This window comes from Prionailurus viverrinus, chromosome B2, assembly GCF_022837055.1.
Source record: "Prionailurus viverrinus isolate Anna chromosome B2, UM_Priviv_1.0, whole genome shotgun sequence".
NCBI lineage: Eukaryota > Metazoa > Chordata > Mammalia > Carnivora > Felidae > Prionailurus > Prionailurus viverrinus.
Genome location: NC_062565.1, coordinates 3,744,270 through 3,760,653, shown reverse-complemented (window position 1 = coordinate 3,760,653; position 16,384 = coordinate 3,744,270). Strand labels below are relative to the sequence as shown.

At 51.8% G+C, this 16,384-nt stretch overlaps 1 protein-coding gene across 2 annotated transcripts; it reads left to right on the top strand.

Annotated features, from left to right (window-relative positions):
* Positions 1–3,129: 3,129 nt before the first annotated feature.
* Positions 3,130–14,729, top strand: TRIM38 (tripartite motif containing 38). 2 transcript variants are annotated; one of them, XM_047858090.1, is made up of 7 exons: positions 3,130–3,374; positions 5,160–5,696; positions 7,603–7,698; positions 9,616–9,846; positions 11,090–11,112; positions 11,208–11,320; positions 14,058–14,729. In XM_047858090.1, exons 2-7 carry the CDS (start codon positions 5,286–5,288, stop codon positions 14,579–14,581), a joined length of 1,398 nt encoding a protein of 465 aa, XP_047714046.1. In that variant the 5' UTR covers positions 3,130–3,374; positions 5,160–5,285; the 3' UTR covers positions 14,582–14,729. The 2 variants fall into 2 exon arrangements, with proteins under 2 accessions (XP_047714046.1, XP_047714047.1); XM_047858091.1 differs by having other exon boundaries at positions 5,156–5,696.
* The last annotated feature ends 1,655 nt before the right edge of the window (positions 14,730–16,384 follow it).

Here is a 16,384-nt window from a genome sequence, read left to right as displayed (position 1 = left end):
CTAGGTGTTTTGTAGATGGGTTGAACTTTTAAACCTCACCGCCAAGTGCCCTTGGGGTCCAAAGATATCTTGGCAACAGAGTTGAAAACAGGTGGAAGGTCATAGGAACCGGAGAAATGGATGAGCAAGCCAGGCGTATTCATTTTCCACCTTCCCCAGCACCTCGGCTCAGTGGTGGTTGTGAATTTTCCCCCCATGTAAACATCCCGTAAAGGAAAGATGCAGAGAGGGGAGGAAGGAGGTATGAGTTCTGCCAGATGTGCCTCACTCTGTCGGTCTCAGATTTATTTGAGGCCAGTCTTCCTCATGGACTCCATGCTCTTGGTCCTGGGACTTCACTGCATTCACATATTATGGAATATTTTTAATGACTCTTGACCTTTTCACATGCAGTGTTTCCATAATTTCTGGCCCCCTTCTTCCCATGGTGAACTCTCACTTCTCCTTCAGACTGTGGCTCAGAGGTTATCAACTCTGCAGAAGGATCCAGATCCTGCCAAAACCTGCATGCCTCGCCGTTTCTTCTCTTGGCTTCAACGCTTTTTATTACCTTGTTATAGCGTGTTGGATATATTTTTTTTTTTTTACATATTTTAGCTTTCTGGAAACTTTTATAGGAAATAAATGATCTCTAATATAAGTGCTATCTCCCCAGGGTCCAGGCTACTGTCTGCCACAGACAAGCTGTTCAATAAATGTTTATTGTGTGAAGAAATAAATGCACTAAAAGTGACTGGATACAGTTGTCATTGTTAGCCATTTAAAAATCATCCATAAGAACCAGATTAAATTTACAATTGGTTTTTAATATTGATCAAAGGACTAGTTCTGTTTTCTTAAAGGCAAAACCATATGGACCTAAGACACCAAAAACGCAAGACTGCCATCTACTGATCAACATGTAAGCAAAGACACACTGAGATGCAGTGGAAAATACATGTTAGTTTCAATAATGGGCTTCTTACGTAGGTTACAGGAAATGGGAAGGAAAGATGGAAACAAAATTAAGAGATGTTGCTATGATATTTTCCTGGAAAATATTTTCTCCTAATAATTCATGCAAAATATAATGATAATTTTATTTTTTTGTAATCATAATTTTATTTTTTTATGTTTATTCATTTTTGAAAGACAGAGACAGAGCACAAGCAGGGGTGGGATGGAGAGTGGCGGGGGAGGGGGACACAGAATCTGAAGCGGGCTCCAGGCTCTGAGCTGTCAGCACAGAGCCCGACTCAGGGCCCGAACTCACGAACCGTGAGATCATGACCTGAGCCGAAGTCGGATACTCAACCGACTGAGCCACCCAGGTGCCCCTCTGGCACCCATCTTTTTGTCCCATCTGTTTTTGTTCCCTTTCCTCATTTTTACTTTCTATTGGACAACTTGAATATTTTTTATGATTCTGTTTTGTTTCTTTTTGTGGCTTGTTAACCATAATTCTTTGTTTTGTTATTTTAGTGGTTGCTTTAGAGTGTAGAGTGTACATCATTAAATCACAGGTCGTCTTTTTAAAAAATATTTTTACTGTTTATTTATTTATTTTGAGAGAGAGAGGGAGAGAGAGAAAGAGAGAGAAAGAGTTCATGCGGGTAAGAGCAGGAGAGGGGCAGAGAGAGACAGAATCCCAAGCAGGCTCTGCACCATCAGCACAGTGCCCAACACGGGGCTTGAATTCATAAACTTCACGATCATGATCTGAGCTCAGATCAAGAGTTGGATGCTTAACCGACTGAGCCCCCCCCCCCCCCCGGGGGGCCCCAATCACAGTTTATCTTATAGAATAAGAACGTTAAATAGTATATTTGCATTACCCTTGCCCTGTTAACCTGCCTTCCACATACACACACATGCACATATCGCACAGCACACACACAATCACACTAACACACACCATGTATCACACACCATCGCATGCCCCATAACACGTGTCACACACGCACGCGTACCACACATACGCGCATAGAGACGTATGGCACACAAGACAGACTCTGTCAGCGCGTTGTTGCTTTGGCCTTGCTGTTATTTGTGTTAGCGGCAGTTTGTTTTCGTTTTGGCATCCTCTGAGAGGACCAGCTTGGGAAGAGCTCTGCCTGGGTCCACAGTCACGTCCACGGCGGTGAAAGTCATGGGGATCTGCGAGGACCCGCCATGGGGCCAGGGGTTCAGGACCTCAGCCCTCAGCCCCGTCCGTGTGCCGGTTACTTCGGGGGCAGACACGTCCCGCGCTGGGCGCGGGGCCCGCCACCACCAGACGCGCCACCGGGGCCCGAAGAGCCCCTGGGTGGCAAATGGGCGGGAGTGTCTGTGAAGGGCCCAGAGGACACAGAGAGACTCCCGTCCGGGAAGGGAAGAGAGGAGCCCGTTTCACGGTTTGGGACCCGCGGGGCCGCGGCTGGGCGAGCTCTGTGTCCCCGAGGGCGTCTCCTACTGCGGAGAAGGGGGGCATCGGAGTCCCGTCCAGGGGCGCGGAGGAGGAAAATGGGACACCGAGCGGGACGGAGACGCAGGGGGCGTGCTTGGCCGACGCCGTGACCCCGAGAGACGCCGCTGCTGTCGCCACCCCTCCCCGCCGCGCCCCTCGCCAGTTACAGAACCGTGCGCGGCCCCAAACCGGCACAAACGTCGGCCCCGAAGGCTGGTGAATCCTAAAGCCGGTGGTGGCAAACGTGGACCGATCTGAGTCAGTCTGGGAACGGACGCTCCGCGGGCTTCCCGAGCTGAGATGCTCCGGTGCTAAGGTCACGAAATAGTTGACGGGGTTATTAATCTGCCCCGCCTTTTTATGGCTGTGACAGAGGTATTCTGTGCTAAGATCCGGGCGATACTCCCCTCCTCCCGGGACCCCCGCGGCCCTCCTCTTCCTCCTCTCGGGACCCCTGCGGTCGTTTTCCTCCTGCTTCCGGGACCCCGCGGACATCCTTCCCCTCCTCCTCTCCCGGGGACCCCGCGCGGCACTCCTCCTCCTTCCCCTCCTCCTCTCCCTCCTCCTCGTCCTCCTCCTCCTCCTCCCGGGACTCCGCGGCCCTCCTCCTCCTCCACTTCCTCCCGAGACCCCGCGGCTCTCCTCCTCCTCCTCCTCCTTCCCCTCCTCCTCCTCCCCTTCCTCCCAGGACCCCGCGGCCCTCCTCCTCCCCCCACCCTCCTCCTGGGACTCCGCCGCCCTCTTCCCCCCTCCCTCCTCCTCCCGGGACTCGGCGGCCCGCTTCCTCCCGGACCTCGGGGGCGCCGCCCCAGACCTCCTTCCGGGACCTCCGGGCCCGCCTCCCACAGCAGTTTCGTTTCAGAGCCCGCGGTCGGCGAAACCGGGCGTCGGGAGGCGGCGGCGGCGGCGGCGGCCCGGGCTGGGCGGGCGTCCGCGGCGGGGGAAGCAGGTGGGACAGGGCGTCGGCGCGGGGGCCGGGGATGCGCGCCCGCGTGTGAGTGTGAGCGAGCGTGCGAGTGAGCGTGGGGGGGGGGGGGGGGGGCGCGTGCTGCCGACGCATCGCGCGAACCCTGCACACGGTCGGCACCGCTTTCCGGCTCCCGCCCGTGGTCTCCCGGGTCGGCGGGCGGTGGCGTCGGGGGAGGGGTGGGGGCGGGGGGTGGGCCCGGGGAGGGGAGCGCCTTCCCCCGTGCGGGCGGGCCCCGCGTGTGCCGGCGGAGAGCACCCCATCCCCACCCCTGCCGGGGCGCCGAGGTCCCCAGAGGAATTCCTCGGTGACTACGAGAGACGGTCCCGGCACCTTGAGCGGCACCCCCGTTTTCGGTTCTGTTACTGTCAAAGGAAAGGCCGCTCTCGGGGCGTCCCCGCCGCTCTGCCCCCCGCGGACGCGCGGAAGCGGGAAGTGGGGAACGGAGCGAGGTCCCCAGCCGCGCCGCGGTGGGCGCGGGGTCGCCCCCTCTGCTCCTGGTCACGCCTCCCCGTCCGGTGTCCCCCTACCCCCCCCCCCCGTCTGCTTCCCGCCTCCCCCTACACCCCCGCTTCTGCGGAGCCCCTGCGCTCCAGTCACCCCGAGACGCAGGCCCCGGCCTGGAGAAGACACAGCCCGCTCCCTAATTCTGCAGGAGCTCTGCCCCCCACGACAACCCCTCTCCCAGCTCCTTCTAGTTCTTTTCCCTCAGGCTGAGAGGACTCCGGAAAGGACACATCGGTTCTTCTCCTTGTCTTGTTTACTTTCATTATCGGTCCTGGTTGGGGCTCCCTGAGACTCTATTAACCCGCCGTCTTTTGTTCCTTGTGGGCCTGAGTGCGGTGGGGTGGGGCGAGGGAGGGGGAGTGGCAGCGGGGAAGGGTAGAGTCACACTGGATGACCTCCATGGAATCCTTCATAGACCACCCAGTTACCTCGGTGTTCCTACCAGTCCCAAAGAAAGAGTTCTGGGAATAGGGACTCTGGATGTTTCCTAGAGCAGGCAAGAGTATCGCGCTCCCTCCCTGACTTCTCTGTTGCTGCAGGAAACCTTCCTTGTCCTCTGTCAGTGTTTGCTGGAAGGAAACTTGCTGCAGTGACAGAGTGTTGCCTATGTGCTCCTGTGTAGCCACCAGTCACCGCAGCTGTTAAACGACTGAAATGTGGCTGGCCTGCTTGAGAAGCTGAATTTTTAAGTTTTATTTAATTTTCACGAATGTAAATGTAAGCGGCCACACGTGATAGTCACTCCTGTTTGGCACAACATAGCAACATTTGTTTGAAAAATTCTTAATGTTTATTTATTTTAAAAAGAAAATTTTTTAATGTTTATTTTTGAGAGAGAGAGAGAGACAGAGTGCATGCTGGGGAGGGGCAGAGAGAGAGGGAGACACAGAATCGGAAGCAGGCTCCAGGCTCAGAGCTGTCAGCACAGAGCCCGACACGGGGCTCGAACCCATGAACCCTGAGATCATGACCTGGGCCGAAGTCGGACGCCCAACCGACTGAGCCACCCAGGCGCCCCTAACGTTTATTTACTTTTGAGAGACAGAGCACAAGTGGGACAGAGGCAGAGAGAGAGGGAGACGCAGAATCCCAAGCAGGCTCCGGGCCCTGAGCTGTCAGCACAGAGCCCGCCACGAGGCTTGAACCCATGAACCGTGAGCTGAAGTCGGTTGCTTGACCCACCGAGCCACCCAGGTGCCCCCAACGCAGCTACATTTTACGTATCATCTAAATTCCAATCCGTTTCTTCTCTCGAGAAAGGAGACTCCAAGGCGCGTGGAGGCCAGCGCAGGGCACCGCGCCGAGGCTCGGGCGACGTGTACTTCCATCCCTGTGGATTTTCATCTCTGCCTCTTGATCCGGTATTGGAGCCTGTCAGGCAGAGCCATGGCCTCCCCCATAGTCACCAAGAAGATGAAGGAGGAAGTCACCTGCGCCATCTGCCTGCTCCTGATGGCGGAGCCCGTGAGCATCAGCTGTGGGCACAGCTACTGCAGACAGTGCATCAACGACTTCCTGAAGAACCTACACCAGGAGGAGCCGTCGCTCAATGTGTTTTCCTGTCCCCACTGCCGGGCTCCATTTCGGATGGCCAGCGTCCGGCCCAACAAGCACCTGGGAAATCTCATCGAAGCCATCAAGGAGATGGACCAGGAAATGTCGTGTGAGGAACACGGAGAGTTCCTCCACCTGTTCTGCGAAGACGAAGGCCAGCTCATCTGCTGGCGCTGTGAGCGGTCACCGCAGCACAAAGGGCACGACACAGCTGTCATCGAGGACGTATGCCAAGGCTACAAGGTAAGCGCGTGGACCGGAGGGGCTTTGGCGAGTACCTCTCCCATGCTGCCCCCCCGGGCCTGAGGTTACGAGGCCTGTAACCCGAGAAAATGACCCTGAACTACAACTGTCATCACGTCATCAGGTCCTGTCTTTCGTGGTGTGAAAAATGGTTTATTATGGGTCCTCATTGACTCAAGTCCTGACTGTCCATCTCGACCTCCAGCGGGAAGGCCACCCTTTTGTCCCTCTCCATTCTTGCTGTGAGGCGCTTGTCCGTGCTCCAGAACGCAACGCGCTCGAACCCAGCCCTGCGTGGTTTATTGCCTCACCCCGTGTGTGTCATTTTAGCAACCACAGTGGGCGAGACTGTGATACGCTCTGCACACACAGGAAGCAAAGATGCACCACCTTTCGGGTGTCCTACAGTCTAGTAGGGAAGACACGTCAGCAAAAGAGATTGCTCGGAGTGACCTGGCTTGGGTGGTGGGGGTGGGCACCGAGTGGGAGCGGCGTCTGACGAGCCTTCTGAGAAGTGACTCCTGAAGGACAGGTAACAATTAACCGTAGACAGAGGCCTGGAGAAAAGAGAGGGCAGGGCGTTCCAGAGAGAGGGGACCGTATGTGCAGAGGCACAGCGGGGCGTGGGATGGAGGGAAAGGCGGGTGATGGGCTGGGAAAGGAAGGTCTGGGCCCGGAACCGCAGCTTCAGCTCAGAGTCTAAATCCTAGCCCAGAGCGGCACTGGTCACTGGGGGGGAGGGGGGGGGGCTTTTATTTGCAAATCGGAGGATCAGGCTGACTTTGAAAAGGACGTCTGGCCACCGATAAAGTAAAAATAGCAAGGGATAAAATTCAGATTATTCCCATAAGGAGGGGGAAATGGGACAGTTTCAAGCAAGATTTGGGAAGGGGAGCAGAAGGATTTGGAAATGATTGTTCACGGAGGCTGAGGTGGACGGAGAGGTTTGGGGCAGCGCCTACGTTTCTCACTCCAAAGCAGTAGAGGCAGGCTGGCCTTTGCCACAGGGAGCGAAGGAGGGGCACAGACCTGGCACCTTATTCTCTCTCTGTCCTGCTTAGACTAGAGGAAGATTGTTGTCCCCAGTGTGGTGCTCATGGTTCCCTCCCCCATGAGGTGGAGGTGGGTTTGGAGTAAGATTCCTGGGTCCCCTGGGTAGAAAGGGCGATATCATCTTATCTTTTCCTGACAAGCTTCACAGAGCCCTTTCCTGAGAACACTCAAGAATTAATAAGTATACTTACTGGGTTTACAGAAGGCAGGGGCTGACCCTTGTAGCATTAGCCACAGCTAGCAATTTGGGTCAGCTTAAAATTGGTTTCCATGAAAATGTGAGAAACTATTTTGAAAAATAACCCAAAAGCTTGATATCGATACTAAATCATTTCAGACTGGCTTCGTGGATTATCACTCTTCAAAACATACCAGCACTACCCTCCTCCATTAGCTGTCTCCATGAACTTGAGCTGGCATCCTGGTCTTTCCTTCCCGACTTAGCACAGCACACACAAAGTTCCCTGTGCGTCAGACATTCTGGCATTGGTTGTGTTTGGTTCAGCACATTCTTTTATAAAATCTACCTTGAAAAATTTTTTTAATGCTTATTTATTTTTGAGAGAGACACAGACAGAATGCGAGTGGGGCAGGGGCAGAGAGAGAGGGAGACACAGAATCCGAAGCGGGCTCCAGGCTCTGAGCCGTCAGCACAGAGCCCGACGCGGGGCTCGAACTCACGAACCGTGAGATCAGGACCTGAGCGGAAGTCAGGCGCCCAACCGACTGAGCCCCCCAGGCGCCCCAATATCCAGTGTTATTCTAATAGTCTGGGAGGCCTGGGGTTCCTCTTACGTGCCTAAAGAAGAGTTGTCACATTAAATAGACTTTATTCACCCCATTTTCCCTTCAGGAAAGGCTCCAGAATGCCCAGATGAACTTGAAGCAGCTGGAAGAGGAGTGTACGAAACAGAAGGTGCTCGCCAGAAAGCAAATAAGCGAATGGAATGTAAGAATTTGGGTTCATTGATCTCAAGCTATTTTCTACCCTAGAGCAAAGGCGCGGCGGGTGATGGGTAAAACAGGATGATCATTTATTTTCCCTAAACCAGACCAAATAAAACCCGATAAAACCCAGAGAAGAAACCGTTACATGCTTCGATGCCCGTGGTGGTCTACATCTGTGAGAATTTATCTCCAATCCCTTCAACTTTCCAATAGTCATTGGCTGCAATGCCTGTGTAGGTGAGAGCCCTCCTTGCCTACGTTTCAAATTTGAAACACCTTACGGTACCTTCCTGGTTTGAAGGCCTCAACTTGATTACGCTGAAACGTTGACCACAGAGCAGAGTGTGTTCGCTCATAGGTTCAGAGGCCAGTCTTTGTGAACACTCCGGATTGACCTCCTTGGCTGACTAGCTGCCCGTGATCAGAGATGCATTCCCGTATGGAAATATTTATGTAATCCATCAACACACGGCCGAACCCCTCAGGCTGGCCGACCGCTTTGCCTCTCTCGGGGGTCTCTTCTGATCTCTGCCCTGCTCCTTTGGGTGCGGATGCTAAACCTGCAGAGGACGCTCTCCCTTCCCTCATTTCTGGGATCTTGGGCCGCGGGGAGGATCTTGATTATAACTAATACGTACAGTGGGGCACCGGGGCGGGGCAGTCGGTTAAGCGTCGGTCTCGTGATTTCAGCTCAGCTCACGGTTTCACGGTCGTGAGATCGAGCCCTGCGTCGGGCTCCGCACTGGTGCATGGAGTCCGCTTGAGATTCTCTCTCTCCCTCTCCCTCTGCCCCTCCCCTGCTTGTGCCTTCTGTCTCAAGAAGAAAAAAAAAAACAAAAGACACTAATATATACGGAAAACCCACCCAGGACACTTTTAGCACGACATCTCAGTCATCCAAACACTGCTTGAATTGGGAAAGCACTGGTGGAAAGTGCAGTTCTGTGTCTCCCAAAATGAAAGCCTGGTCCCACAAGACGTGTCATCTGGCTTCTGTCAGTCTACACATAACTATGATAAAATCCTTCCACCCCGACCTCCCCCTGCTGGTAGCACTGACCTTCCCTGCTGGCCTGTTGTCTTAGAGTCACGTCTCCAGATGTTCATCGCGAGCTTTTGCTTCGGGCCATTCCCTCAGGCCCAGAAATACCTCTTTACATCCCAAATAAAAACCGGGGTTCCCCCCCCCCCGTAAACCTTTAAAGCGTTTGGCTTCAGCCCTGGTTCCATGATCAAATTATCTGGCGCTCCCGCCCCTCCTTCCTCCTGCATTTGGCCGAAGAAGGGAATCAATCGGGTGACTGTATAGACTTGTGACAACTCTCCCACATCTGAGAACAGCCTACAGAGGAAATTTGTGACAGTCACCCAGCTCCAGTGACTCCTGGGAAAAGGATGTCACAGTAGCTGTGAAAACTTTTCTTCCGCGTGTATGTTAAAGTACACGTAACACAGAATTTACTGTTTTAATCCTTCGCAAGCGTACAATTCCATGGCACTATTTTCTCGTTATTGTGCAACCATCACCGCCACCTATCGGTGGGAACCACTGGTGGGAACCCCTCTCCGGAACCTTTTCATCAGCCCAAACTGAAACCGTGCCCACTAAACGCTCAACTCCCCATTCCTTTCTCCTCTCAGCTCTTGGTAACCACTCTCCCACTTTCTGTCTCTATGAATTTGACGAGTCTATGTACCTCATGTAAGTGGAATCCTACAGCATTTGTCCTTTCGGGTCTGGCTTATGTCACTTAGCATCACGCCTTTAAGGCTCACCCGTGTTGTAGCGTGTGTCCGAATTTCGTTCCTCGTCGAGGCTCGGTAGCATTCCATTGCCTGTCCGCCACGTTTCATCGCTTCACCCGCTGACGGGCATTTGGCTTGTTTCCGCCTTCTGAGCTTACTTTCTTGACTCTAGGAGAAGATAGAGAGTCAGAAACAAAAAATCCAGTCTGACTTCAAGAATCTTCAGAGCTTTTTGCATGAAGAGGAGAAGTCTTACCTGTGGAGACTGGAGAAGGAGAACAAGCAGACTCTACAGAGACTGATGGATAACGAGGCCACTCTGAAACAGAAGAGCCAAGAACTCAAGAGTCACATCCTGGAACTAGAGAAGAGATGTCAGAGCTCAGCCCAGAAGTTGCTGCAGGTGGGGCCATGCGCTTGTGGGAAGGCACCCTCGACCTGTTAAGAGAAGAAGGGTGGGGCGCCTGGGTGGCTCAGTCGGTTGAGCGTCCGACTTCGGCTCAGGTCATGATCTCACGGTTTGTGGGTTCGAGCCCCGCGTCGGGCTCTGGGCTGACCGCTCAGAGCCTGGAGCCTGCTTCGGATTCTGTGTCTCCTTCTCTGTCTGCCCCTCCCCCGCTCACGCCTTGTCTCACTCTGTTTCTCAAAAGTAAATAAATGTAAAAAAAAAAGAGAGAGAAGAAGGGTGAGGGAGCGTGGGAAGATTGGCAAGTTGCCTGTCTCGCTCAAAAGTGGCACATTGATGAGGGGAATTTAAAGGAATGTTTAGATACACCTCGGTATCTACAGGGTGGCCTTCACTAGTCTGTAGGGTACCTTTATGCGAGTCAGAAAACTAGACCCCCACTGGGTGGACGTGGTGGGGTCCTTGGCCGAACAGGATCATGGGGTAACTTTTGCCACCATCCGCCTCTGTCCCATGTGCACAGAACCCTGACTGTCAAACTGCCTCCTGAAATGCTCCGCCGGGAGACTGGCGGATGTTCAGGTGGGGCAGCCAGCGTGAGTGACAGTTTTCCCTGATTTGTTCATAGAGCCCCCCACGGCCCTGATGGGGCCTTCTTTCAGCTGAATGAAAGACCCAGCCCAGTAAGGTCAACTATGCCAGGAACTGTTCGTTCTAGTTTCCGCTAATGGAATTAAAGGTTCTCCCGCTGTAAGTGGGAGACTGTACGTGACCTGCCGTATCACTGTGTGATAACTGCCCCCACCATCTTCGTGGCCCATTTGCAGGGGGCTGTGCGTGGATTCGCCACGAAGGACCCTTTGTGGCAGGTGGTCTTTAATATGGGCTCGCTCTGAAAGAAACGAGGTCAAGGCAAGAAGGAAGTCTCGCCAGCGGGCACGTGGGCAAAGCTTCTGGCCTCTTGCGTCAGCATCCCACAGGCTGTGACTGCAGACCCCACAGCTTTCCACAGATCTCAGCAAGGCAGAGAACAGACTCAGAGGCTGACGAACGTCCTGTCATGCCGAACATCGCAGGAGGCCGGGGTGGGGATGATTCTATCTAGTGTCCGTCAATATCTGAGGCTGGGGTCACTCTCTTTGCTTCTTTGGAAGGAGCATTTCCGGAGAGCAGCCTGTGCGCCAATCCTCACGAAATACTCAGGTTCTCACACTCCCTTTTTGTCTTTGTTTCTCTGTAGGACGTGAAAGAGACTTTGCGCAGGTAAGTCCTATATGAATGCGGGAGGGGAGGGCCTGGGTAGATCGAGTTGAATGGAATGTATCACTGAAGAGACCCTTGGCCTCTCCTTGTTCTAGGAGTTCGGCTGTGAAGCTGGAAACACCAGAGGCCCATTCTTTGGAAGTTCATACTGTGTGCAGTGTCTCTGAGCTTTATTTTGATATGAAGAAAATGTTAAGGAGCTATCAAGGTATGTGAAGAATCCCGAAATGCTATGGGTGGAAGGGACCTTATGTGGTAATCACATTCGCCACCTGTCCCCGGGCAGGCTCATAGCCAGAGAGGTCATTTAGTGCCGTTTAGTGGTACTTCAGCGGAGACATAGCATATTGGTTATCTGTACAGACCCTTCAGATTCCTGCTCTCCCATATATTAGCTGAGTCATCCCAGGCAAACAACTTCCTCGGTTTCCCTAGCTGAAAAATGAGAATGGGAAGACTTTCCACTTCCTTGGGTTGTTCATGAATCGTAAATATGTCCACGTGTGTAAAGTGCTTAGCGCAGTGCCTGGGACATAGTGTGTGTGGTTAATATTTTACTCAACTCTCGGAACGATGTAAGAAAGATAAGTAAGTGTTACGGACTTTGGCTCAAATGACTTTAGGACCGTGGCCCGGATGACACAGACGGTAAATGCTAGAAGCATGATGGAAACCAAGTTTTACCAAATCCAAAGCCAGAGCTTCTTGCTCTGTTGTTTCTCTCCCTCAGTGCTTTCTGTGTTTCCACTACTCTTATTTATAATAACAAAATTTAAACAGCTCTGAAAACTGAAAGTGTTTTAAAACTTGTTTGGCCACAAAATCGGAGCTAACCTAAAATGATTTGGCGGCTGTATAATCTCTACCGGCAAACAAATGCAGCAGCTTACAACACCACACACGTATTATCTCACAGTTTTCGCTGGTCACAAAGCTGGGCACAGCTTAGTTGGTCTTTCGGTTAGGATCTCACAAGGCTGCAAATTAAGGTGGTGGCCAGGCTGGGTTCTCATGGAGACTAGCTAGACTGGGGAAGAATCCCCATCTAAGCTCACTCAGGTTGTTGGCAGAATTCATTGTTTTACGATCGTAGGGCTTAGGGCCCTGGCTTTTTGGGAGCTGTTGGCTAGAGACTGCCCTCGGCTTCTAGAAGGCACCCCTCGACCTCTTGCACGTGGGCCTCTTTTTAAAAAAAATTTTTTTTCAACGTTTATTTGTTTTTGGGACAGAGAGAGACAGAGCATGAACGGGGGAGGGGCAGAGAGAGAGGGAGACACAGAATCGGAAACAGGCTCCAGGCTCTGAGCCATCAGCCCAGAGCCCGACGCGGGGCTCGAACTCATGGACCGCGAGATCGTGACCTGGCTGAAGTCGGCCGCTTAACCGACTGCGCCCCCCAGGCGCCCCAGCCTCTTAACATGGCCGATTTTATTAGTAGCATAGAGTTTATCATTAATTCTCTTAACTTTTAAATTTCTGTATTCATTCCAATTTTGCCTTCTCTCTTATCTTCTCTTTTGATAAGTCTTTTTAGACGTATGCTTGTTGTATTAGTCTTTTCATGAAAGCTACTTTTGGCTTTTCCTTCTCCATTGCATTATTTTCATTTCATTGGTTTATTGTTTCTTTGCCTTTTTTTTTTTTAATATTTTTTTTCAACGTTTATTTATTTTTGAGACAGAGAGAGACAAAGCATGAACGGGGGAGGGGCAGAGAGAGAGGGAGACACAGAATCCGAAGGAGGCTCCAGGCTCTGAGCGGTCAGCACAGAGCCAGAGGCGGGGCTCAAACCCACAGACCACGAAATCATGACCTGAGCCGAAGTCAGACGCTTAATCGGCTGAGCCACCCAGGTGCCCCAAGAATATTTTTTTTAATGTTTATTGATTTTGAGAGTGAGAGAGAGCACGGGGAAGGGGCAGAGAGAGGGGGAAAGAGGGGAGAATTGCAAGCAGGCTCCACCCCGTCAGCGCAGAGCACGACCCGGTGCTCGAACTCAAGAACGGTGAGATCGTGACCTGAGCTGAGATCAAGAGCAGGATGCTTCACCGACTGAGCCACCCAGGCGCCCCTAGAATATTTTTTATTATCTTTATTTGATTGGTTTCTAACCAGATTGTACTGAGGTCAGAGAATATGGTCTGTGCGATGTAGATTCACTGGAATGTGTTCAGACTTACTTTCCGACTAGTCTTTCCTCCGTACATCTTCTATCTATACCTGAGAAAAGTGCATAGTCTCCGTTTATTAATTGCCGAGCCTTACATATATTTATTAGGCTGGGCTTGTTGGGTTGTTCAGATCTTCCCTTTTTTTGCCTGCCTGATCTATCAGTTATAGGAAACAGAGTGGTAAAATACCACGTGATGATTGTAGACTTGTCTCTTTCTCCTTGCAATTCTGTAATTTTTGCTGTCCTGGTTAGTTCTGGTCCTTGACTTCTCCGAGTGACTAAGACAGTGATGATGCAGGTGATAGTGTTCCCATTACTACCACTTACTGGGCACTTGCCCATATTCCAGGAACTCTACCGAGCATTAAGCGTACCTAAACTCATTCAGTTCCCCCACAATTCTTTGTGATAGAGATGACAATTTCTAGTTCATATGTAACAAAATTGAGTCCCGGAGAATCACTTGCCTAAGCTCTCGCCACTAGTAAGAGAGGTGCCTGGGTTCCAGCATAGGCTGCTTTAACTTAAATTAAACTGTGCTCTCACAACAAAAAATGTGCCTTTCTTTCTTTCTTTCTTTCTTTTTCTTTCTCTCTCCTTCCTTCCTCCCTTCCTTCCTTCCTTCCTTCCATTTTTCTTCCTTCCTCTCTTCCTCTCTCCCTCCCTCCCTTCCTCCCTCCATCCCTTCCTCCCTCCCTTCCTCCCTCCCTCCTTTCCTTCCCTCCTTCCTTCTTTATTGACTTACTTAGTTACCTTTTTTTTTTTTTTTCAGTCAACGTGACTCTGGATCCAGACACAGCCCATCATGAGCTAATTCTGTCTGAAGATCGGAGACAAGTGACTCGTGGATGCTTCCAGGAGAATCTAGGCAGTTCCTCTAGGAGATTCACCGTCTTACCCAGTATCCTGGGCTGTGAAGGCTTCACCTCAGGAAGACAGTACTTTGAAGTAGATGTAGGAGAAGGAACTGGCTGGGATTTAGGAGTTTGTTTGGAAAATGTGCATAGGGACATTGGCGTGATACAGTGCCCTCAGTCTGGATTCTGGGCCATCAGACTATGTGTAAAGAAAGGCTATGTAGCGCTCACCTCTCCCCTAACCTCCCTTTATCTGAGGGAGCAGCCCCTGGTTGTGGGGGTTTTTCTGGACTGCGACGTCGGGGTTGTATCCTTTTACAACATGACCACTGGCTCCCACATCTTTACCTTCCCGAGGGCCTCCTTCTCCGATACTCTCCGGCCCTACTTCCGGGTTTATCAGCATTCTCCTTTGTTCCTGCCTCCCCCAGACAAGTAAGGAAAGTAGCAAAACCTTCTGGTTTAGCTAACGTAGAAAATATCATGGAAATCCCTTGAGGGCAGAAATTTGGTCTGTTCTTTTCACTGCTGTTGCACTTAGAACTCTGCTGCACTTGTGGCTACTTAATAAACCTGCTTTGAATGAATGGATGGAAACTGCAGAAATCCACAGATGGTCAGCCTGAGCTCGAGGAAAGCAAGAGAATAGCAATGAGCATGCATTGTCTTCTGCAGCCCCTCCGTGGGTTCAGAGCCTGGATTTACGGGAGTCTCTGGGTGACCCACAGGGAGACCCAGGGCTCAGGGGGGTCTGCGTTCTCCCGGTTTGTCGGATGCCGTATGAACTCATGGGTGGGGAGTGAGGGAAAGCTGCAGTTGTCTCTGCCAGCTGCAAGGAAGAGCAGGAAAATCAAAATAGCAGTGACGCTTCTAACCGCTGACCTGGGATCAATCATCTGAGCCCTAGGCCCGGATGATGGGGCAGGTGCGGATGCCCACCAAGCCTAGCGAGCTCTGTCTCGGCAATAACAAGTGAAGTGTGAAAAGAAGAATGAAACGTGGTCTACGACGAGATGTTCCGAATGGAAAGGAGAGAAAGAATGAAAACGAATTTTCTTGGGGGACTCAGTGCACCAACCTAGAAAGCTGTCTTCCTTTGTCTTATCCCTTCTCTAAAAGTCAATGGTTCCTTTGTTAAGATGCTGTAAGCCCCAGTGCCGGTCACACCTTTGAGTTCTCCGTCTCCTAGTGCTCCCATGTGTCTAGGGAGAACTCCGTTTCTCCTCTACCCTCTCACCCCTACCTACTCTGGCTGGATAGTTCACTTCTCACGACAGGTGCAATGTCCTACTGTTCATTTCAATTTTGACAAGTAACTAAAGTTCAAGCAGACTCCTTCGGTTGAGGGCTCAGTCCCGCAAGACTGTCCCCAGCCTCGGAGCCTGCTTGGGGTTTTCTCTCTCCCTCTCTCTCTCTGCCCTCCCCTGCTCACACTGTCTCTGTCTCTCTCAAAATAAATAAATAAACTTAAAAAAAAAAAAGATACATAGGATGGGGTCCAAAAACGTTCCTAGTACAGGAGCTTCTGTCCTTAATGGAGTTGGGGGTATGTCACCCAGCACGTGGACATGTTCATAACCCCTGTACCTTTGGGATTTTTATGGAGGTTCCATCACAAAGGCACGATCAGCTGTTACCCGACTACCAGTCCCTCCTCCCTTCCTTTCCAGAGGGTGGGGTGGAGGGGGGGTAGGTGGGATGACGCTGGAAGTTCTAAACCATGGCTTGGTCTTTCTGGTGACCTGCCCCCGTCCTGGAGCTATCCAGCAGCCACCCAAAGCTGCTTCGTTAGAACAAGAGACGCTCCTATCACTCAGCAAGTTCCAAAGGATTTAGGAGCCCTGTGCCAGGAACTGGGGGCAGTGACCAATACATATATTTTCTATGATCTCACGACACGTTAATAACTTCTCTTTGTGTCCTATTTGCCTTTTCTTAGTCTAATTTACGGGACCCTAGTTGGAGAACGTAAGATAGGAAGAGGAAAGTGATCCCCCTCCCCCCAAGGAACCCCAGTCGTATGTGTTCTCTGGCCCCATCCTCTGAGTGCACGGACCTACTTCTGGAGCCTCAGACCCACGGGATATTTGAGAGACCACACCTTTGTGCAGGATAAGTCACTAAGTCGTCTCCACCTCTAGGTGTCCTGCAGTCCCATCTTATCCATAAGTGTAGTCTTTCCCAGTGGAACTCTGCTCAGAGAAGTCTATACCGTGAAACAGCCTGCTGAATAGGAAAGAAC